Source organism: Vigna unguiculata, chromosome 6 (assembly GCF_004118075.2).
Source record: "Vigna unguiculata cultivar IT97K-499-35 chromosome 6, ASM411807v1, whole genome shotgun sequence".
NCBI classification, from domain to species: domain Eukaryota; kingdom Viridiplantae; phylum Streptophyta; class Magnoliopsida; order Fabales; family Fabaceae; genus Vigna; species Vigna unguiculata.
Window position 1 is genome coordinate 1,057,157 of NC_040284.1, and position 25,233 is coordinate 1,082,389.

The window sequence follows — 25,233 nt, forward strand, 5'->3', positions numbered from 1 at the left end:
TAACGTTCAAGTAAATATTAGAATCAATTTTTTTTAACCCTATCTTTCTATCGTATATCATATATCTCCAGATTACCCTTATCTTCTTCTTTTTATCTAAAGTGGCCCACCACTCGTTCCTATGAATTTCCATATTTCGATAGGATCCTTTTTATTTTTTTGGTTTCTACAATTTCAGCTTCATTCAGTTAAAACTTTAAGATATTAGGATAAGATAAACTTATACAAACATTTAATTCATCATAAAATTAAAAATGTATATGAAAATTGACTTTACGTTGTTAGGTTTAATGACTTTAATAAAGAAATATTTTATTTTTTGGTTTAAAATTACATTACAGAGATTTTTTTAAGTTATTAAAGTAAATTTTTTTCTCTACTTCATTTAAGATGATTCTTTTGCTAGAAAATGTTGTTCGGGAGAGAGATTTAAAAACAAGTGAATATATATATATATATATATATATATATATATATATATATATATATATATATATATTATATACTAGCGTAAATATATCTGTGGATATGCTTTCTTTCAAAATCTTATGAATTATTTAAAGTTTAAAAGTAATAATTAAAAAAATTAAAAACGTATATGATTATAGATATGTAATTATAAATATAAATATAGATAAAATAAATTTTAGTTATTGAAATAAAAAATACTAAAAAAATTTTTATTTATTTTGTAGATAATTTTTGTAAGACCCCATTTAATTAATAGTCGTAATTAAAGAAAATGTCGCAACAAAATAGTATAGCAGCGCAGTCTTAGAGTCTCCACAAACCGCCTTACGATAAACCAAGGCATACAACGATATCAAAATAGACAGATACAGAAATTTAGTTGAAAAGAAATGGAAGTCATAAAGGACCGCCAAATACATGGGTCGTGGCCCCAAAAGAAAGCTCAAAATAGAACATCCAACCCAGATGGCTAAGCAGCGGAGTCACCATTCCCATGTTGACCGCGAGGACCTCGCCCATCTGCTCCCATCAATTAAATTGATGATCATCGCAAGAAAGAAGAGCCACATACAAGACAACCAAACAACAAATAGGGTAAGCTAGAGTAAAACAGGTCATCCAGTAGTTACATGTCAATACACAATCCAAGCATTTCATATATCATCCAAACATGTTCTGACTTCTCAAACAATACACTAAACCCTGACTCGACTCATCCGGATACATATAGTCTGGTCGGACTCAGCAAATGCTTGCACTTGTGGTGGATACCTCTGCTCACCCCCGAGCTGCTCACCCCCGAGCTATGTGTCACAAGTGTTACAATAAATCAAATTTCCTCACGCACAAGGTTAGCCCTTAATGAGTTTCAGGCCTCTTACTACTCTCACCACAAGAGTCAGACCGCTCTAAATGAGACTAACTGACTCCTTAGAGTGTCAGGATGCAACCTTACCTTGAATCCTTACCAGACCATACAGATGGGGCACCACCATGAACACCCACTAACAGGTCATGGAATTACGTCCCGACCACTGAAGCGCAACCCTGAAAGTCTCACCTAGAGGCTCCAAGGATTTACACATTGACACGTAACAATCATAATCAAACCAATACTATTTAACATGCACAGGTATATACATATATTTATATATCATGTCAACCATCACAATTCCATTCTCACTTGTATTTCATATTGAATCCATCCCACTCATCCTTTACAAATACAAATGTAGGAGTGTATTTCCTACCAGCACCATGCCATATTCATTGATCCACATTCTCTCATATCTCATGTCAAGGCCATACCAACCCATCGTTTCAAATTCCATGAATCATCCCATACAAACAACATGCTCACCTCATATTAAAACTCATGAATCATAATTCCCTCTATCTCATACAAGGTCACTCAATTCATACAGTTCATACCCAAGGTAAAGCATAGCAAGCCAAACATACAATTAAGGCCCCAACAACATAAAAGGTACAGTTGTATAAAGAAATCTCGTGCCAGTCTCGCTCAAGTCACAGGGTCTCGCTTAGGCGAGATTGTCATTAGGGAAACCCTACGAGGCTCGCGGATTCTCGCTTAAGCGAGTCGCTACTCGCTTGGGCGAGCATGTCCCTCGCCCAAAAAGAAAGGTTTCCTCGCCTGAGCTACGCCTACAGCAACAAACCTCAAACCCCTACGCATCCTCGCTTAGGCGAGCCTCTCTCGCTTGAGCGAGATGGTGTCTCGCTCAAACGAAAGCTCTCCGCTTGAGCGAGAGCTCGAACACAAGTTTGGGTCTGTCTCTGCAAGTCTCGCCTAGGCGAGGCCTGGTCGCTTGGGTGAATGAGCTAGTTTTTAAGACCCTGACACCGAATAGCGGAACACCATAGTCCTAGAAGAAGATTACGGAGCTGAAAAAACGAACAGAGGGCGTTTAATACCGAAGCTCTAACACCACACACGAAACAAGACCAGAAATAGAAAAGTATGGGTTGGGAGTACTTACACTACAAAAAAAAAATTGTATTTAACGGGAGTTATTTAGCACTGAGGTTTTTAAAATCTCCGTTAAATTCCAAAGGTTTAGTGTTAAACCTCTATAAAATAGTGTAGGTTTTCAAAACCTCCATTAAATTACAAAAGTTTAATTTTAAACCCCTAAAAAATAGTATAGATTTTTAAAAACCTCCCTTAAATTATAAAGGTTTAATGTTAAACCTCTAAAAAAGTAGTATAGGCTTTTAAAATCTTTGCTAAATTACAAAAAGATTTAGTTTTAAACCGTAATCTTCTTCACTCGTCACCATCACTTCTACTCTTGCCAGCGAGATCAAGATCTTCACCACAACGGCGACACCACTCACCGCCCAGTCTCCTTCACCGCTACATTCATCTGTTTCCGTGTTTTGTCTCTCTAGTAAGTGGTGCTTCTCACTTCATCGTCTCATTCTAGGTTTTTTTCCTCCATTTGCGATGCCTACTCTGTTCGCGGTTGTCAATTCTTGCATGATCACAGGTAGTATATTTCATTCTCTCACCAATGTAATTTAGGGTTAAGTTTTTGTTGTTAATTTCTTTGAATTTTGGAATAATACGAGAAAGGAAAGGTGAAATTTGCCTTCGTTGATGAAACAAAGGTGTACTATTCAGTTCACATGAGCTTCAGCATTCGCAACAACAACGAAGAAGAATGTGAGGCAGCGAATAGTGGGAAACAACTCTAAGGGATGTAGGTACTTCTGATTTAGATTTTTAATTTGTTTCATTTTCTTAAGGAGCTACCTGTAATGATTCAAGTTGTAGGTAATTGTTTGTTCATCACCTTGCATTTGAGTGGAAAATTTTCATATTTACATTTCATGTTGTTCCTGTAAATCTGGATTTTCATTGACCCTCGTTTGGCTTTGTGTAACATAAGAGCTTGTGCTCGCCAACATGCCTATTGTTCTCGTTTCCTTTCGTCGCCTTCGTTAGTCTCTTTTATTGTGATAATTATGTAGTCATTGACCCTTTAATAAAAGTCTATCGCGTTGCGGCCGTATAAGTCTTGTGACTCTTGTCTCATTGCACGGCTTCCACTGAGATTCATTCGCTGCGACACCTTGTTTGGCCTTTTTTTTTTGTTTCCTCCTTTCGGTATGTGTATACTTCTTCCCAGGATTTCTTCTAGCCTCTGTGCCTTCTTCACTGTTGCCTCACGAGCTTCTTTCATTAGTTTCATAAGATGCCTCGGGGAAAAGCAAATTCTTCATCAGCTGCTAAGCCATCTGACTCTGAGAAGCTAGTTGAATCTGATGAGAAGGTTGATTTTGAGGAGGAAAATGATCCAGAAGAAGCTATGGAAGAAGAAATTGAGTATGAAGAAGTAGACGAAGAAGTGGAAGTGGAAGAGATAGAAGAGGAGATGGAAGAAGAGGAGGAGGATCCAGAAGAGGTAGAGGTAGAAGAAGAGGAAGAGGAGGAAGAAGAAGAAGAAGAGATTGAAGAAGTGAATGAAGAGGATGCAATGCAAAACCATAGCAGTGATGAAGCAAAGGTGGAAGATGAGGACGAGAAGAAAAAACATGCCGAACTCCTTGCTCTTCCTCCTCATGGGTCTGAAGTATACATTGGTGGCATTCCTCATGATGACTCAAATGAGGATTTGAAATCTTTTTGCGAGAGAATTGGGGAAGTTGCAGAGGTAAGTCTGTGCCATTGTTGTTGTATTGTGCTCATGTTTATAGATAATGTCATTCCCTAACTTGAATTTTGAGGAAAATAGGTTCGAGTGATGAAGGGAAAGCATTCCAGCGAGAACAAGGGATTCGGTTTTGTAACATTTAGAAGTGTGGACTTGGCTTCTAAAGCCATCAAAGAGCTAAATAATACTGAATTTAAGGTAAGATGTTAATCTCAGACATTAAGCATTCATAACTGATATTCCTTGTAAGTTCATTGTAAGTACAATACTGATTATTGTACAGGGTGTTTACTATTATTTCTATCAAATATTCAGGAACATGGCTGAAGCAGCTGCACTAGAGAAAAAGAAAATGGGTGTCAGTGATGGATCAGTTGGCATGCTCTCCTCTCTTCTCACTGTTGCTTTATCCGGGTAGTTTACATTGTCTTAGTGTACAAACCCATTTGGTTATACTCTGCTATTACCCCAACAAATATAAGTTCTTGTTAAGCTTTTCTTTCAGCTACGGCAGTTAAGTTGGCATATTAACATCATCGTTTAGTTCTGAAGGCTCTATTTCGACATTTCTCAAATTTGACTTCGTAAAAGAACAACTGAATTTACATTCCTCTAATAAAAGCGCAAACTGTTAAATGCCGATTATGTTGGTAGAAATGACTATGAATTGTCTCACTGTCTCCGTACTCATGTGTAGTGGTATTACCTAATTGCTAGATAAATCTTTGTGTAGGTGTGTTAACGTGCTATTGACAAATCCCATATAGGTAGTTGTTACCCGTATGCAGGTAATTTGCTTTTTATTATTCATCTATTGTTCTCTGTTTTTTATGCTTTCCTTTCTCTTGTTGCTTATCCTAGCCCCTTTTTGTCTTGTTTCTTGGTATACACTAATTATAATGAAATAGTTAATACTGATTAACTCCTGGGAGAACTTCCTTTTCTCCTAATTTTGTTTTTTTTTTTGTATATGATTATTAGAAAGTAAATAAATTATTAAGACTATTATTGAGGATTTTATTTCCTTTCTAACAAGCTAAAACATTTTCATAAGTAATCAGAATTGTAAGTAGATAAACTTGGAAGAGAAGTTGTCAAAGATACCTTTGAATGCTGGTCTCGACTTCACAAAGTTTAGAGCTTTCATGGATTGGGGAACTATTTGGAAATATTGTATCACGCACAAAAGATTATTTTGTTGCTTTAAATTGTTTCATTATATAATATATAATACATGGTCTGCAACTGATTTCGTTTTACTATTTGTTTTTCTTGTAGTAATCAAAATTGTGTTCTCTTGTAATTTAAAAGAATAAATGATAAACAAAAGTTGTCTTTCTCTCCTTGGATTTTCTCCTGCCCAACTTTAGCTGGTAAGTCTTGGATTCTGACTTTGCTATTTTGTGTCAAAACCTTTTTTTCTTTTTTACTGTTCAGGCACATAGAAAAGAGTCGAACCATGCACCTGATCAGGGTTTGTTAGTTGCCACTAAGCAAGCAACTATTTCTGCAGTTGAGCCTCTTCCTTATGGAACTAGCCGTGTGGTAAGCAAAGTCCATATTGGAATCTTATGTAATTTAGAGAAGTTATGCTAGCTTGGCTATTCTGATGTGATATATTTGAAAAACTCGTCTTACAGTCTTGTTTCATATACCGGGTTTTCATATTCCAGTTAGAATAGATTGTTTGAAAGTATTCACACAAATTGATTGATGATTCTCCCTCCTCCTATAATATGCAGAGTTTTACTAGTCCTGATAATGCTTGGGGACTCCTGATGATGTGGAGTTGCAATGTTCCTAGAAGTTGGGGTGTGGAAGATCTGAGGAAGATTGTTTCTGAGGTTGGACCTGGAGTTACTGGTGTGGAACTAGTCAAGGTATGTACTTTTCTGTTGTGCTATGCTTTCCATTTCCACAATAAATTATAAGTGTTGTCTAGGGATTTTTGTTCTAGTCATTCCTAAATCATCATGAAAGTCATGCTTTGAAAGCTTTATTATACTGCTTTGGCATTATGCCCAGCTGCATGTACACAAGAGTTAGCATTGTGGTTTTTTTTATTTAATTGCTCTTATATTTCTGTTTGTTCAATCCTTTATTTCAGGATATGAAGAACACCAATAACAATCGTGGCTTTGCTTTTATTGACTATTATAATAGTGTGTGTGCTGAGTATTCTAAGCTAAAGATGATGAGCCCAACATTTAAGCTAGGTGAGAATGCTCCAACAGTGAGCTGGGCTGATCCTAAAAATGTTGATTCCTCTGCTGCATCTCAGGTTTTGACTCACATGTATTCCTTCTCTTAAGCTTGGTTGATAATTTATAGTTATGGTTAAAGTTATGAGAAACTTTTTAGCTGACTTATCTGGTACACAAGCTAGATTTTTTGGTTTATCGGTACAATAGGATAAACCCTTGAAGGAAATATGTTATATTATGAATTTCAGATTTCTATTTATTTTTAGTGAAAAGTAGTTTGTATTGTTGGAGAGAAGGAAGTTAAGGTTTGCTTATTGGGAAAGAAATAGAGGATAAAATGGTGTTTCTAAAGGTGACAGCGATTGAGGACCACAACCACCTTTTAATAGGAACTGATAATAACTGGTATGAGCATTCATGTACTGTTAGATGCTAGTATAATAATATCAGTCATGTTGGTAGTTATGGGTAGAATATGTGCTAGAAAGTAACTCGCATTGCGTCAGTAGTTCTTTATTAGAATTAGATACTACTGTGATGATAGTTATTCGTAGAGAATAACTGATGGCAGTTATTTAGAAGTTGTAGAGTGTCTAATTAGGCAAAGGGGATTGCTATTTGCAATTTGTTTGCCGAGAATAATACTCTGTGTAGGATGTTTATCAGCTTGAAGATGGGGATTCTATTGCTGCAAGCATGCTGCAGGGCTCTCAAATTAATAATGAAAAAGAAGCTGGTTTAATAACTAATTCCATTAATAGTGTCACTCAACTGAAGGAGAGGTTGTCAAGTCATAATCCATATAGAGGCAAGTCTGACTCCGTTAGGTTTGTTGAGTATTGGGTTCCTGTACAAATATCTAATCTGCAGCTTGAACAGTATTGTTCTATTTTACTGTCAAATGCTTCTATTCTACGCTCCTCATCAAAGGTTGATAGCATTTAGGCTATTCGTGATGTTCTTATATTAACTCGGAAGGTTAGGTTGTACTTTCTAAATAAATTGCATGCATATCATAACATCAAAAACAATATAAAGTTGCATGAAATAATGTATTTATTATTATTAGATGTTTAGTGCTAAACTGTTAACAAGTTCTTACTACTAAGCGATATAATTACAATCATCCCTAGCTGCATATGAATTGATGCTAATTCTGATTTGGGGTTTCTGATTCATAACTAAAATGAATTTGATATACTAACGTGTACTTTTTTTATATTTGATTTGGTGTTCCTTTTTATTAACTCCAGAGTTGTCAAGTGTTTGTGTATTTTCTTAATAGTTTATTTTTATTGTGGTATCTCTCGACAGTGTTGTAGTCATCCCTATCTTGTTGGTCCAGAATTGCAACCTTCTCTTAACAAGGGTCTCGAACCGTCTCAGTATCTTGATTTTGATTTAAAAGCTAGTGGAAAGTTGCAACTTCTTGATTCAATGCTTGAGGAGTTGAGAAAAAGTGATTTAAGGGTGCTCATTCTTTTTCAGGTACACATTTCAGACTGTCTACCCATTAAGTCATTAAATTTACATCATCATCTATTAGTTTCTTTAGCTTCATAGTTATCAATCATAGTGAGGAGTGGCTGACCACAAAAATGCTGTAGTTGGGTGACTTTCGTATCAAAGATTTTATATTATAGATATATAAATGCCAAAAACTATTCACAACTATAGGCACATTCATATTAACTGGCATGAGAACACTGGAATGAAGTGATAAATAAAAGACGGAATTAATACATAAGAATGGAACACATAAGGTACGTGTGAGGAGAGTCAAAAGAAGTTGAAAAAAGTATGAAGGCTTTCGAGCAAAGAGCTGAGTGAACAAAGATCCTTATGTTGGAGAGCAATGGTCTATTAGAAAATACTTGGGTTAGCTGGAAACGATACTGCTGAGCTAGGATAGATGATAGATGAAAGCAAAGGTCATACTTGTTTTTTGTTGTAAAGAAGTTGAGGATGCAATTCATGTTTTTGAATAAAAATACATGCATTCTACACGACTGTGAAAAATTGAGTCATGAAAATACTGCAAAAATTGATTCTATAGCTAAATAATTTGAGGTGTGGGCAAGGAGATGGTTTTTGGCTGTGATGTCATGGTTAGAGTCCTGTAGCTTCCTAGGTTGATGTGTTATTGATGAAAGATTATCTTGTTCCTTTTTAAGATTATTGAATATGATGTGAGTTGATTAAGAAAGCTAAGTGAAATCCCCACTGGACATTAAGATAGCAAGCTATCTAGATGTGAAGGTTCCTTTCACAAAGCTCAAGAGAAGAAGATGATGGATTGATTCAAAACAAAAAAGAAATGGAAAGCACATAAACCATAGAAAATCAAGAACAATTAAAGGAAGAAGAAAACATAAAATGGAAAGGAAAGAAATGGTAAAAATGTGAGAAGCACGCCACTACAAGGCTAGGCTAGAAGCCATGGCAACCTTGAAGATGAGTGGATGTGTGCCGCCACTTGCTATGCAAGATAAGGCTTAAAAGTATTCACTCCCAAGGGAGGAAACTCTCACAAATGGTTGAGACACAAGAGTGTTTTTACTTCAAAATGTTCAACCCTTTTACATGTCTAGGAGCACCCCTTATATAGAAGATTTTAAGGGCCTCTAAGTAAATAAATGATACCTAAGGATGTCTCTACAAAAACCTAACCCTAGCTTCTAGAAACTAGGTCAAATAAGGTTACAAAAATGAGAGACAAAAGAGCCAACTATGGTGTGTGCAAGCCTAATTTCGTTCTAACACAAAAGGAGACAAATAATGTGTCTCATATGTCTCCAAATAGTGGCCAAAGTGTGCTAAAAGCAAAGGAGACCAAAGGTACATAGGTACACTTGTTTTATGCCTTTTACTTTATGCTTTATGCCTTTGCTTTACTCTCTCCTCCACATCATTTATGCTCCCCAATCACCATGCGCCACCTAGCATTGCTTTCTTACTCCTAATTAACCAACAAAGCAAATAAACATAGATTAGCATGTTGGCTTAAGTCAAGTCAACTATAGTCAACAAGTCAAACATAGTCAAAGGTGAACAAGTCAACTAAAGTTGATTCAACTAAGTCAACTTAGGGAATAAAAAATAACAAACACAAATGAAAGGGATGAAGGATTAGTGAACTTCCTTTCTAAACATGATTAGTCTTCTTAAGCATGTGCCTCCATCCTTGGTTGGGGTCAATCCTTCATCAGTTATGGAGACAAAAGACTTTATGCCGCTCAAGAGCCTAAGAATTTGAAGGGACTAATATTAAATTCTATTAGCTGGTATAACAACACTACCCTTCAACGTGAGATCCCTAAATTGTTCTAGAGAAGTCCTTTTGTGAATGCATTAGCTAACTAGAGTCTTGAAGGGAGCTACATTGTATCTAGGGGTGTCAAATTGAGCCAATCTGGCTCACATGGGTTTACTCACTTCGGGTTGAGTTAAATACGAGTTAGCTCAACCTGACTCACTTTTTGGTGAGTAAAAAATTTTGCAACCCGGCTTGACTCAAGCTGTGGTGGATTAGTGTGTTGACGCACTTAAAGATGTTTTGTTCTTTCAATTTTTTTTAATATATTCATCACAGTACAATCAAAGTAGATTGACTTGACTAATTTTTTATAGCAATATAATAAAAAATTTGGACAAGAAAAGAACAGAATTGGCTTTGTACATTTTGCAGAGAGGTCCAATGCTATGAAAGCACTGAAAGATATGAATTAGAAGGTAGCACATTGTCCAACCTTTTGTGATTGTTTTTGTGAATGTTTGTCAATATTCATTAGCTTTATTCTATGTTTCAGGTAAAGTTTTAGAGTGCTCTTTGGCAAAGCCACAGTCTAATCAAAAGTCTGGAGGGTCAAACACACAGAAGTCGGGACCATGATTGCTTCCAAGTTATCCACAACATGTCGGTTATGGTTTGGTTGGCAGTGCCTATGGTGCACTAGGTGCGGGATATCATGCTCCAGGTCTTGCACAGGTGACATTTTTTTCATTTGTTTTTCCATTAGATATCTTTAGCTTGTTTCCATATCTAACATCACTATATTATGGTCTTTATTTTTGTGTTAACAGAAATCACTATATTGATGCTAAATAATGGAATTATAGAGCTACTAACTTCTACAGAATCTAAATCCTTATCGCATTGCATTTAAACATGTTCAATAATATATTTTAAATTACATTAGAAATCATGCATATGCTACATGAAGTACTATTATGGTGTTGTAGCTATCTGGATATAATTTTCGTGAAATTTATTGGAAATTTTTTGTCGACAAATTATAATTAAATTTTTTCATTCTCATCCACTCAACTTGAATCCTGGATTATGATTAATCTTTCTTTTCATTACATTGTAAGATGGATCCAAGGCACACTGTAATTCCTGAATTTCTTTTCTCAAAATTATCAAAGTCAATTGCCTCCTAAGTTGACTATGTTCAATCCTACACCAGTAATGTTTAAGATTGCATAACTTCTTTTATTTTTCAGAGTTTACATTTGTAATTATGATTCACATTTATATTGTAGGTTTCTGATCAAGGAAGTGTGCCAACTAATACAACAAGTTTTTTACATGAGGAAAATCATATGTGATAGTTGAAGAATATAATATAATGTGGAAGTTAATTGAATCATTTTATGTTTTGAGAACCATTGCAGTACTTCATGATAGTTTTTGCTGACTAATATTGTACTTGAATTTGAATTTGAATTCGTATATTTGTTATACTTTGATATACATTTAGTCATCTATAAATAATTTTTCAATTTGATGAGTTTATATCTATTTATGTATAATTTCATTAATATAGATTAAAAAATAGAATAAATGTAAATTATTGTGATTGAAAAAAATATATATGAATACATAAATGATAAATGAGTAAAAAAATATAATAATAATAATAATAATTTAAAAATCTATGGTACTTTACGGAGGTTTTGAAACCTATAGTATTTTACGGAGGTTTCGAAGCCCATGGTATTTTAGGGGGTTTTGAAACCCATGGTATTTTATGGGGGTTCTGAAACCTATGTTATTTTATGGAGGTTCTAAAACCCATAGTATTTTATGGAGGTTTCAAAATCCACGATATTTTACGGAGGTTTCAAAATTCATGGTAATTAACAGGGGGTTTTAAACCCACAAAACTTAACTGAGGTTTTAAAACCTATGTTAAATACAAGAGGATAAAAAATCTCGTTATTGATTGGTGCTTCCTGGGGTTCGTAAAAACCCTGGCTAACACATTCTCCAAGGATGGTTTAGCGGGGGAAATCGAAACCCCGGGTAAAGAACTTAGTAGAGGTTTTAACCCTAGATAATGTAAAAATAAACCTCCGTTAAAAATATTTTTTCTTGTAGTGTTACGTGAGCCAAAATGGTCAGGTTGAATGTGACACTGAGCACACTATGAAACCCTAGCAGAGAAGGCAGTAGCAACTCAAGGAAAAGTGAGGGATCTGTCTTTACGGAAAGTGAGCACAAGTTAGGGTTTGGGCACTTTAGGTCAGAAATCAAATTAGGCCAACCCCCTTAGGCCCATAAGATTGGATAGTCTATAAAATAAAAGGGGCATAATTAATTGGGCCTTACAATTTTTAAATGAAAAAATTATTAGGTCTAAAAAATATCAAATTGAGAAAAACTGTTACATTTTAAAAAAATTATTTGAAAAGTAAATAATTATTTTAATTCAAAAAAAATTACGGAGAAGATAAAATTGAAAAAAGATGTGGACATAAAAAAATGTATATAGGTATAAATATTGTGTAAATAATAGTTATTAAAATTATTTAAATTCAAATATGTAATTACTAGAATAATAAAACTGAAAATGTTATAAATAATATTGTGTGAATAATTCTTTTATTAGGAGTAATTATTTAAATTCAAGAAAGTAGTTGTTAAAAAGCTAAATTATATCTTTTCGTAGAAAAATATCGAATTGATTTCTTTTTTTTTATTTGTCTCAATATGACAGTGGTAGTGTAACATGTCTCTGTTCCGCAAGTTGTCATTTCGTCATTTTCGATTTGGTTATTATTTATATTTTGTTTTCATTTAGTCTTGAGCAATTTTGTTTATCTCTAAATTTAAACCATTTTTTTTATAAATGGTATACAAATATCTTTATTAAAATTAATATTTTTATTAAATATTTTTAATAAAATTAATTTTATTTAAATTTATATTTTACATTGAAATTTTTTAAAAATTGTTTAAAAGTTGTTAATAAAAAGTAATGTTAATAAAACAATTTAAATAATTATATTAATATTTTATTATATCATACTTTAATATTATTTTTTAATTGAATTTATATTTTAAATAATTGTATATTTTTAAAATGTGTAAAGTTCAATAATATATATACAAATGTCTTAGTTAATTTAAAAATAACAATTATATAAATTCAAATGTAAATTTTTAAAATAATTTTAAACAATTTTAAAATATTTTAAAACATATAAATTAAAAATTTAAAAACAAATTTAAATAAATTTAATGTGAAATAAAATTTAAATAAACTTAGTTTTATTAAAAATTTATAATAAAAATATCAAAGTTAATAAAAATATGTCTATGACTTTTATGTAAAATTAAATTTTATTTTAATTTGGAGGACAAATTATAATTTTTTTAAAATATGAAATTTAAATTGAGATCAAATAAAAATATAGAGACTAAAATGAGACAAAAATCATAACACATGATGTAACAATGACACGTGGCATTGCTACCATCACATCACGTTATTATTGTCATGTGACAAATTCTTAATTTTTTAAAATATAAAAATAATTATGAACTGACATGTGACATCTCTTTAACATTCTTAGTACAATACCGATAAAAATAAACTAATTGTATCAAATTTACCAAAATAGAGAAAAAAAGATACCAAATTAATATTTTTCTATGAAAATAGAAACCAAAAACATAATTTAAACTTACTAAAATGATAACAAGTTGAATTTTCTAATAAATATTATTCATGTTCTACCCGATGATTAAATTAATCTTATTAAAATAATATCAAAGTCATTCAAAATTTATTTTAATAAAATTTGTTATTTATTAAACGTAATATATGATGCACGAATACAATACGTTCATTTTCAAAATAATAGAACACAATACATGATAGATACGTGATATATGAATATTGAAAAGTGAACAGTGATTCTTAAAAACATAGAAAAGATATTATCATTATTGTGTGAATCCAAAATAAAACTATATATACTAAAGTTGTCAGCATAAAAAATATAAATTATTGTTATTATAAAAATACCAATTAAAGAAAATTCTTAAATAATAACCAATTTTAGTAACTAAGAATATGTTAGAGACCAATTTTCTAATTGAAGACCAATTTAGAATTCAATTATTTTGGTAGCCAAAATCCGGTTGCTAATGTTAGTGACCAATTTAGAAACTACTTATTTTGGTGGTCAAAATCTTGGTAGCTAATGTTAGTGACCAATATACAAATCAATTCTTAATAGAAACTATTTTAATTATCAATTTAGAGACCAATTAAAATTTTTTGAAACTATTTTAATTACTAATAATTTTTAATTTTTAAATTAGTATCTAAATTAGTCATCATATAGTATCTAAATTATTTTTAATTATGTTTTTTTGTCCCTTAACTTTCAGTGAATTTTGAAATTAGTCCATTTCAAAATTTTTGACCAATTTAGTTTTTCATCTTTCGAAATACGTAGATTTAGTCCTTTTAATCAAATTTTATGAAGTTTATTTGACATTTCAAGCATGTTTCATAATAGTATTTGACTTAACATTAAAGCAAAAATGTGTCAAAAAATATAAACAACTCCAATAAAATCTTGAAATGCGTACAAAACATCAAATAAACCTAACAAAATTTGATTAAAAGGACTAAATTCACGTATTTCAAAAGATGAAGGACTAAATTGGTCCAAAGTTTTGAAATGGACTAATTCCAAAATCCACTGAAAGTTAATGCATCAAAAACATATTTAACCCTTAAAAATATTTCTTGTAGTATATTATGACTTTATAAATTAAATACGTCATTGATAAGTATCAATAAAGTATCCTAAAGTATCGGACACAAATATGTGTCAAACACGGATACGTGACCCAAGTTGAAATGTCAGTGCATCTCAGAACCTAATGTATGAGAAAAAATATGTTAAAAGTTAAATTTACAATAAATAAATATAAATTTCACTTTATAAATCAATTTTAAACCAATTTCGATAAATGGATATTTTAAAACTACTTATGGTTAGTCTCTTTGTACTAAGGTGAAAAAATTGTTGGGGAAGGTTACATATACGCAGCAGAAAGTAGTTGTACCTTGATTAATTTGATTACACAGTTTTTGAACCATCTGCACCCCAAAAGAAAAAACAAAAGAAAATGATATAGTGACAAGCGTTATTTGACAATTTCTCTCACTACCTGACGTGACATTTGTTTTTTATTTATTTATTTTAATTTTTTTCAATTTTCACATTGGTTCTCTTTAGAAGAAAGCGGGAAAAGAAAAAACAAAAGGTGTGAATGCAAATTGAAAGAGAAAAAGCAGAAACTGATGAACCGAAGAGCATCTTGTTCGTCTTATGATGAAGGCGTGACCACCTCCTTAGAAGCTTCCTCAAGAAGGATCACTAGAAGCATGTCTAGAGGGGAGTCTTCTATTCCATCACCTTTATCTTTGTTTTGCATTACTTTGGTTTGAATTCCCTAAGTTGGTTTCTAGTTGACTTATTTTGGTTGACTTGTTGACTTTGATCCAAAGTTGACCTTTGACCAGATTAACTTAAACCAACATGCTAATCCTTGTTTGTCTTGTTTTGTAGGTAATTAAGAGAAAGTAGAGCATGGCTAGGTGACACTTGGTGATTGGAGCACTTGGATGAAGTGGAAGAGAGAGGAAAGCAAAAAGCATAAAGCAAAAGCAAAAGTAGACATATACCTTGTGGTTTATGCCTTAGAAGGTCACTTGGACTCCTTCCTCTTTTGGACTAGAATCCTCATGGGAATGCCTCCACCAATCATCTCCCTTCACTTGGCCAAGACTCATTCTCACATTAGGTTTAGGGTTTGCTAGTTAATCCTTTTTCATGTTTTTGTATTTGCTAAAGGACCCCTATGAACTCCTATTTAAAGGGTGCTCCTTGTCTTGTAAAAGGGTTGATCATTTTGTTTCTAAACTATTGTGTTTCAACCATTAAATTTTTGTGAGCTCTCCTTCCTACAAGTGAACTCACCTTTGCCTTATCTTGCTTGCAAGTGGCGGCACCATCACTCATCTCTAGGGCTTGGTTGGCTTAGATCCCCCCCTATGAGTGGCGTGCTTCTTCCATTATGAGTGGCGTGCTTCTTCCATGCTTCATCTTCTATGCTTTCCATTTTTAATGTTTCTTCTTTCATTTTGGTTCTTTAAGTGTTGTTATGTCGTGTGAGTTTAAGCTTGAATCCAACTCTCTTCTTCCTTTCATGAACTTGAGAAATGAACCTTCACATCTAGATAGCTTGCTATCTTAATGTCCAGTGGGAATTTTCAAAAAGTTTTCTTAAATAACTTCACCATATTCATAACTCTAAAAGAAAACAAGATAATCCTTCATCATCTTCTTTAACTGCGCTAATCTTCGTCTTAATTATTGTTCTTCATCTTCAAATCCTATTTTTCTAAAAACCCCTCTTCTTCATCCCAACAATGTGGGTTTTCTAAAGACCTTATTTTCCTAAAAACCTCTCTTCTTCTTCTTCATCCCAACGGTGTGGGTTTTCGAAAAATCATATTTTTCTAAAATCCCTTCTTCGTCCCAACGGTGAAGGTTTTCTCATTGGACAAAAGCTTCAACGATTCGACGTTCATACCCATTAGGGTGGAAAGGAGGGAATTTATTGTTGTTTGTAATGGCGTCGTTGTTCCCTCTTTATTTTTTGAAAAAGGAAAATAAAGGTGTTTATATTTCTTCGTGCACAGTATTTTTGCTTACCTATTCCAATCTTCACTCTCTTCATTACCAATAGGAGTATTCATTACCAATAAGAGTATATGTTGGTGAGTCAAGGAATGCAATCGTAATTTAATCAACAACAACATATGAATTCATCCCCTTACTATGTGTCAACCCGTGACTTAATAAATGCTAACCCAAGTGCATATATGAATTCATCCCTTTACTATGAGTCAAGGAATGTAATAAACTTGAGTTAGCATTTATTAAGTCACAAGTTGGCACATAATAAGGGATGAATTCATATGTTGTTGTTGATTAAATTACGAAAATTGCATTTCTTGACTCACCAACACATATACTCCTCACTGGTAATGAAGAAAGTGAAGATTGAAATAGGTTTTATACATCCTTTCACACATGTTCAAAACGTATGCACATGTTAGCACTTATGTAGCCATAAGTAAGCAAAAAATATTGCGTAGTGGTAGTAAAGAAGAAATATAGACACCTTTATTTTCCTTTTCCAAAAAACAAAGAGGAACAAACTAGACTCAATACTCACAAACTTACATCACTACAACGACGACGCCACTACAAACAACAATAAAAATCCCTCCTTTCCACCCCAATTGGTACGGACACTGAATCGTTGAAACTTTTGTCCAATGAGAAAACCTTCACCGTTGGGACGAAGAAAAAAAAGAAGAGTTTTTAGAAAAATATGATTTTTCTAAAACTCACACCGTTGGGACGAAGAAGAATAGAGGTTTTTAGAAAAATAAAATTTTTAAAAAACCTACATTGTTTGGGACGATGAAGAGGGGTTTTTAGAAAAATAGAGTTTGAAAACGAAGAACAACGATTAAGACGAATATTAGCGCGGTTGAAGAAGACAAATAAGATGCTCTTCGGCTCATCAGTTTACGCTCACACTTTCTACTTTTTCTCTTCCAATTTGCATTCACATCTTTTGTTTTTTCTCTTCCCCTTTCTTAGAAAAAACCAATGTGAAAATTGAAAAAGATTAAAATAAATAAATAAAAAACAAATGTCACGTGAGTTAGTGAAAGAAGTTATCAAATTACAGTTGTCACTGTATCATTTTCCAAAATCAAACTGAAATAAAAAATTTCTTCAACTATTTTGCTTATGGCTATCCTACTCCTTTGTCCTTCAACATGGCAGATAAGGTCCATCTGAGCTTAATCTATGTACAATAAATTTTCTAGTGACTTACGAGTTACAATTATCCCCGAATATAAGATAGACCTAAAAGATAAAACCTGTATTCCCTAGTAATCAACAAAATCCTAAGCATTACAAAAATATCTGCCTTATGTGATCTGCATGTAGTAATTTCATCTTGCAATCCCAAAACACGAAATGAATCCCTCCAGCAAGAATCACTAAAAGAGACAAGCCCATCTTCCTCAACTTTGTCAACTGATGTAGCATGTAGCATAGTGTATTTGCATCTGCACATGATATCACCCTAATCTGTTTACAAAATAATGAGCTAAAGTCAAACGTACAGTGATCCCATTTTTCTTTAAGGCTCTAGATGACTTTGAATGCCATCAGACAAAGAAAGAGATGACGCATTGTTTCTGCTGGGTAATGGTGTATTCTTTCGGGACTGGCGTTTTGTGCGCACAATCGCGCTTTCGGTTTCAAAGTCCATACTCATTATCTCCTCATCATCACTGTCCTCGTCCATGCTGTCCTTAAAAATTGGATGAACATAGGCATTTTGAAGATAACCTTTCAAATTAAGGTTAGGTTCTATTGCTCGTTCTAATGTATCTTTCATCATTGCTTCCTGCATAAATAGTTCCCACAACATTAAAATTACATGAAATGGGAAACTAGATATTTATATGGTATCTCCAAACCAATTTTGGTTTTAGATTAAACTAAGGTGGTGATATTTTGAGGATCACTCATGTAAATCCGTATTATTAGATTTGTCCTAGAAAAATTTGGCATTGTTCAACAAATGTAACAGGTAATTTGTTTTATGATGAAATCTGATACATACTACAAAACACAATGCATCATTTTAATTCATCTGACCTATGCCATGTAACCATTGGTCGGAAAGAGGAAAAGGACATCCTATAGAACAGATGCAATAATATATTTCCTGTTTCAATCATCTCTAACAAATAAACAGCCAAAGGTAGAAACCATGACTCTACCATCAAATATTAATGCAAGCAGTTCAAGGAATTACTAGGCACGAAGTACAAATTGACATACCTGTAAAGGAAATTTAACAAAAGCAGATTCAAAACGTCCTTTGCAGTACCTATGGAACCATATGGTTAGTATTGGAAGAACAATGAGAAAAGGAGTCGATGAAGCAGCTTTCTTGGTGGTGAGAAGCCCCATCAAAACTATCTGTGAGAATATCAGTGCCAAAATGATACGGAAATGGACATCAGGCCAGAATGCTGCACCACTCTCATACTGCTGATTGTATACGTTAATGATCTGCATTCGAAAAAAAGTAAAAGGTACGAACAACGAAAAAAATTATGCAGATATTTAGTTATCATAAGATTGAAGTTGAACATATTCTGACTTATTGAAAAGGGAAGTGTTCCGGGTGGTCAAGTTAACTAGTTCTAGTACACTACTTAGAAATGCCCCGCAACAAGTTATAAGATAATCATTGAGACCTACAAACACAAGGACATCTTGAACTCTTTTCTCCCTATGGACAAGTTAATCCATTACCGTCAAGATCAAAAAGAGTCATCCTTTAAAATCCTATATCAAATGATTAATTGTTCCTATTAGTTTTCTACGTGTGACTATATGCCAGGAACTTCTCACAATATTTTTAAAAATACTCGTATACTAATAGGGACTCCTGTATAAGCCATTACGGTGCTAAGCTCTAAATGTGCCGTGTGCATTTTTTAACGACGGTTGATGGAGCATCGAATCATAAACGTGCATATAAAATTCAATCACCATTGGCTTGTAATTAAAAATCTAACATCTGTGTACCTGATGACGGAAGACAACATAGGCCAAGCCAAAGAAAACTATAATGAAAGGAAGAACAGCAGGAGTGACTGCAGCATATACTAGACCCAACAAAAAGTACAATTGTATACGCGGTTCTCCAGAGTTGAATCCGATACTCCCAGGATCCATGGCCTCTTCCCTGTCCTTTTCAGTTTTCACCAAGAAAAAATTCTTCAAGTGATAAAAAATTAATGGTTTCAACATCAAAACCTCCGCAGCTATACTGGCCCATCCGTCAACCATTATATAAGTAATGAAGAAACTTGCTTTTAAAGGAATAGCCGTACCAATTGTTACCGGATATCTGCCAAAAGATTAACAAGAGTGCTTAATTTTATGGACACAGCATACATATAAGAAAATATCTTGGATCCATCAATACATGGAATCAAACTATCTGAGGGTACTTAAGAATATTATAATATTGTTTATTAAAAGGTATATTTCATAGTATAGATTATGACACCATTACTTTTTAATAGCTGGCACGGATCCAGCATTAAAGCCATTTCCATGTAATAAGGAGTGATATAGTATGTTGAGTACTAACACAAGACTACTAGACCACACCCACAACACAGGGAATATAGTAATGCAATTTACAAGGTAAATAACTACAGAGAACAAAAAACCGACTTCTCTATATGGAATAACTTACTGGTTCGCTGGTTGGTGAATGAAAGAACTGAGCTGTTGAAATGCTGTTCCGGTAAGTATGTTCCCAAGGAATATATTCACAAAATTGAAAAGATAGTATCTAGAAGCTGATCTTCTCTCAAGAGATGATATAGATCCAAAGCCTTCAAATTTAGACATGATCATCAATATTGTTGGCAAGAAGATAAGGAACAGCTTCAGCACAATACCAGGCAGAAAACCTTGAATGAATGACTTTATGAAAGGGCTGCACAATGAGATACGTTTGAATAAGTAATCACCGGTGATGCAAGTGAAATCATATCTTGAGATTTCCAGCCATGAGATTAGGCTTACATGGTAACAAGTGGCTTCAGCCATGGTGCTGCTTTCTGGATTCCTTCAATACTTGCAAGGGTTTGAACAAATGCAATGGGGATCATAAAGAAGAAAGTGAGGAAAAAGAATGCCACAGCTATGATTAATCTCCTGACAGTGAGGGAAACGTAGGGAATTGGCAAGTTTCGCCAATACACATCTCGCGGTTCTGGAGCCCACTCAGTCAGCCAAAGTGTAGGATCTCTGGTTTGCTGAGTTTGTGCACAAACAGCAGCACCCCATCTTGTTTTAAATGAAACAAACGCAGCAGGCATGATAGAATTGGGATCATTTGTGACCTTTTCCCTCTCCTCAACAATCTGCAAAATCACCTCTGATCATCAAGAAAACTTAAAGAAAGAGACTAAGCAATGAAAATACAATAAGGCTATCTACAAATGACCTATTATGTTGATATTGGCCCTAAGCAAAAGTGAATTGAAAAGTTCCTTCAGCATTTGTTGTAGTCCAAAGTTGATTAGGACAAACTCTAGCCAGCATTTGGAAAATTCTCTATTTTGATATAAATGATGAATAAGGAAAGGCTGCCACAAGATAGCAGAATACTCTGATGCACGTGATAAAGTAAACTAGCAGAATGTTTGGGAAATTCTAGCCTAAAATGGGCTCAGCAAAATTTAAGTAGATTTGGCTAGGTAGTAAAATTGGACGGGAGGGAGGGATAGGATACGGGTTCAAATTCCCCCCTTATATTAACAACTAGCATTTGCGGATCCATAAAAAAGGGTAGATTTCATATAAAAGTAAATTTCTTTGAAGTTTGTTTATGTATTATTGGAATGGAAGATTTCATCATGCATGTGCAATGAGATAAACTTTGTGGTAGAAAAGAAGATATACGATACTTACTTCTTTAGACAACTTATCAATTTCATTGGTGTGGTGATCAATAGCATCCACTTTCTTTCCCCAAAGGCCAAGGAAACCAGTCTGGCAGCACGAAACAAGAGGGAAAGCTCAAGTGAAACCTGGATGGTTCTGATAAAATTTTGACTGAATATCAATTTCTATTTAAATACCTTTATTTGGGGTCTTTTTGAAGTTCTCTCAAGTTTATTTTGGTAGTATACAAGCCAATTTTTCAACTTCTTCTTCTTGTTAACCAACTTAGCAAGTTTGTTGGCATCATAAACAACCTGCATAAATGTTATAATAAATTGGTTGATACTATTTGTACCCATTGAAAGAAAACTAAATAGAAACTTAAGAGCAACAGTATATTGGGTATCAGAAGATAGGACAATGGAAGGGAAAATTGTGGATTATTTGGTTTTTGAAAGGATTATCAGTTTTGGTTTCTATTTTTGCCAATAATTCAAAAGTACAACCTTTTTTTACACATGGTTTCAGTTGTCAAAGATTTGTGCAATTTGAGCCAGAAATGGTAGAAACACTAAAATGTTGCTTTCACAGTTTCCTATATAATTGAAAATTGGAAACAGAGTAGAAAGTGTGGATTTTTGTAATTATTAATGAAAACAAGGAATGACTTTCTCGAATCAAACATGCCAGTTTCATTTAACATGTAGTTAATAATGTATATGTAATTTCAATTCAAATTATAAACTTGAATTCAATGAACACGGTGAAGTGCAGTAACAAGGTGAATTCTGGCCACAAGATATCCAAACCTTGTAATAAAGGGAGAAAACTTAGAAACTAGAAAGCACACAATGCATAATACGAAAATCAGGGAGATAATGATGCAAGTATCATTTGAGCAGTGTAGGTGTAAACAGTAGGAACCAACCTGGTGAGTTAGATAGTGATCTGGATGATTGACCAAAAAGAAGTGCTCAACAAGCTCACTCACAGATTCATCAGGGTCTGATGGAATATTTCTAACAAGCACCTGAGTACAGATTATTTCTATAAGTAAAAATATTATGAGTAGCTAGTGCATGACAATTCAATCACTGCTGCAATTTTCTTGAATTCATCACTAGTAATAAAGATGCACAAGAACAGCATTGCTCTGTTGTACTAAAAGAAGACGCAAAAAACTGTTAAATATACAACTGAAATCTACCATTGAAAATGACCAAGTATAATACCACCTCCAACCTCTAAAAGCTCAAATCAGATTCCATTACTTTCTTGCAGAGATGCTCAAAGCCAGACAAAATTATAGTAAAACAAACAAAAGAGTGAACCACAATCTGCAACCACATAGTTCTATAAACAATAGTTACATTTAAAATTGAAGGGTGAAAAATTCAGTTTACCGTAAACTGATCAGGACGACGCTTTTCTGCTGCAAGGAAACCAAGTCTCATTGATGCTACCTTCCCATATTCCTTTAGCAAAACATAGCAAGTCCAAAAGGTAAAGGCATAAGCCATTACTATGTGTCCCCAAAACCTGAAGAAGTTCACAGAACTTTAGTATACGTTAATATGCATCACATTAGTGACTTACTTTGCAATGTTAATGTTAACAAGGGAGACGATGCCAATTAAGTAGAACGAGTAATGTTAATATTCAAATAGATTTTGGGGAATTAAGTGATGTTGTCCGAGAACTAGAAAGAAAGACTGGTGGGAATAATTGATAATTTAGGTGTATCATAAGCAATAAAGAAGATGACAAGTAATTAAGATAAGCTTACGGTTTCACCTAATTAGATGGTAAATCTAAAACACCATACTACACTTGGCATAGAGACAGTTCAAATTTGAAGACTTTGGTAGAAAACATGAAAATGGAATAGCAGAATTGCAACAGCACTGAATGGAGAAATTGAAACCTTTCAGATCGACTATGAACATTTGAAACAGAGAGTTTATCAATGTCACTGGAAGTTATGTTTCTTATGTGGGCTCCTTCTAGGCCGGTACTAGTCCAATTGACAGGAACCAGAATAGTCCAAGCTAAGAATGCTATAGGGACAAAGATTTTAAGCCTGTCAACACAAACAGAAAACATCAGATGAGAACAACCGTACCATGCTTTCCTGAAGTCGCATTGACTCAATGCTGCATACATACCCTATCAAGTAAATCCGCAAGTAAACAACAGAGTCCAATCCAGCATGGTCAATAAGCTCAGGTTCTGGCATTCTGATTGCTTCTGGCATCCAATTCAAAAACCCAAGATATGCTCTCCAGTCTAAATTGATGAACTTGCTCACAAACGCTCTTCCCTGAACTGGATCTGTTCTTAGACCCTTCAAATACCATTTTGGAAAGTACACCCTATCGTTCCAAGGTTGAAGCCTCAAAATAGCAAATGCCACAAAGAAAAGCAATGCACTGGAAATGTTTATGGCAGCAGCAACCCCTATATCCGACAATGTTGTCATCTCTTCCTGCTGAAAGGATAAATGCCTTCCTACGGTGTGAGCAAAGAGTTAGGTTAGGTTAGGTTCATGCAAAACAAATTTGAACCAAAACTTTATCTGCCAGAAGGTCATATCTTTTCATTAGGACTTTCCATATTATTCCAGAATTTCATTGAATAAGTACATCTACATAAATTACAAGAAAATTGACCTGCTTTTGTTTCCAAAACAATTTTAAAAACTGGTTAATGATTAATTTCTTATTATTTCCAAAACATGTGTCCTACTCTCTTCCATCCTATCGGTAACGAAACAGCATCAGATTATCAGATTATGATGCCACAGAGCTCATAACAAAAACAACAATCAATAACACTTCTAGCTTTTTGGTTCCATAACATAAACTGCCCCATTCATCATTCAAACAGTGTTCACACCAAATAATACAGATCAAAGAAAAAATCAAGTAGAAACAGGAAAAGAAACGAATTAATCATCACCAAAGTCAAAGTTTCTCTCTTTGATCACCTCCTACCTATGTTTTGGTCAAAATTCAATCTTCCCTGAGCCTTACCCAGAAACACTAACAATAACAACTACTAACTAGAATGAATATCATGATAAGAAAGAAACGTGGAATTGATTGGAATGCTCACAATAAGTCGCAGAGTTGAAGATGATGCAACGTGGGGTGAAAGGGTGTCTGTGTGTGTAAGAGCTGGAATATCTTGCAAAGCAAACAAGGAACAAGATTCCGTAACCTTTTCTGGTATTAGAACACACGCCACTGTCACCTGCTTGAGTTCAGAAACAGGAACCCAGCTTCAAGACTTTACAATCACGCACAAAACAAAACATGAACCAGAAAGCAGAGAGCAGAGACAGTGGAATAGTTTGTGTCCAGACCTTTCTTCTGCATTTTAGGCAATGGCATTCAGTTGGTTTTATAAAGGTGTGTCGGCACGTGATAACACAAACATACGCACTCACATCACCTTCCATTCCATTCATTCCATTCCATTCCATACATGCCAACTATTATTGTATTTTATCTCTAGATATTTTTAATTAATTGTTTATTAAAAAAATTCTTTCATCAAATATTTATAATATTTTTTATTTTCATTTAACTACTCTCTCATTTAATTTTTCGATCAATGGAATAACTTTAATGTTATTTTAACTTTTTTGTCCGTTCAACTTGCGTTTGAAAAGAGAGAAGCGAATTATTGAATAAAGAGTAAATAAAGTCAAACCACGGATGAAAAAATATTTAAGTATTTAACAAAAATAATTTTTAGTAAAAAATTTAACTAAAATTATTTAAATTTATAAGACAGTTAAAATTTAATCAATTTTGTATTAATATGTAAAATTTACTTTCAATTTTTCCTATCTAATCCTTTCTTATTGAATTTTGAATTTGTTTTCTAACATTTTTAGTTCTAAAATACCTTTTTAAAAGTTTGAAATCACTATTTCTGTCTCTTGCTTTGATATTATAGAGGAGTATGAATAATTTGTACTTTTTTTCAGAAAA

At 33.6% G+C, this 25,233-nt stretch overlaps 2 protein-coding genes across 4 annotated transcripts; one reads left to right on the forward strand and one right to left on the reverse strand.

The window, feature by feature from the left end:
• The first annotated feature begins 2,726 nt into the window (after positions 1-2,726).
• LOC114187803 (heterogeneous nuclear ribonucleoprotein Q-like) lies at positions 2,727-11,110 on the forward strand. Its single transcript, XM_028076178.1, has 11 exons — positions 2,727-4,148; positions 4,230-4,346; positions 4,432-4,562; positions 4,882-4,912; positions 5,586-5,693; positions 5,891-6,028; positions 6,256-6,429; positions 7,667-7,840; positions 9,983-10,084; positions 10,162-10,340; positions 10,898-11,110. Exons 1-9 carry the CDS (start codon positions 3,690-3,692, stop codon positions 10,079-10,081), a joined length of 1,431 nt encoding a protein of 476 aa, XP_027931979.1. The 5' UTR covers positions 2,727-3,689; the 3' UTR covers positions 10,082-10,084; positions 10,162-10,340; positions 10,898-11,110.
• A 6,270-nt stretch (positions 11,111-17,380) lies between these two features.
• Positions 17,381-24,628, reverse strand: LOC114187339 (calcium permeable stress-gated cation channel 1-like). Of its 3 annotated transcripts, none has more exons than XM_028075567.1 (12): positions 24,350-24,628; positions 23,401-23,739; positions 23,160-23,315; positions 22,639-22,774; positions 22,164-22,265; positions 21,433-21,549; positions 21,263-21,343; positions 20,372-20,712; positions 20,037-20,282; positions 19,358-19,682; positions 18,602-18,835; positions 17,892-18,161 (listed from the first exon to the last, which is right to left on the reverse strand). In XM_028075567.1, the coding sequence occupies exons 2-12, from the start codon at positions 23,712-23,714 to the stop codon at positions 17,892-17,894; spliced, it is 2,322 nt and encodes a 773-aa protein (XP_027931368.1). In that variant the 5' UTR covers positions 23,715-23,739; positions 24,350-24,628. The 3 variants fall into 3 exon arrangements, with proteins under 3 accessions (XP_027931367.1, XP_027931368.1, XP_027931366.1); XM_028075565.1 differs by having other exon boundaries at positions 23,401-23,743; XM_028075566.1 differs by lacking the exon at positions 24,350-24,628 and having other exon boundaries at positions 17,381-18,161; positions 23,401-23,714.
• Positions 24,629-25,233: the final 605 nt, after the last annotated feature.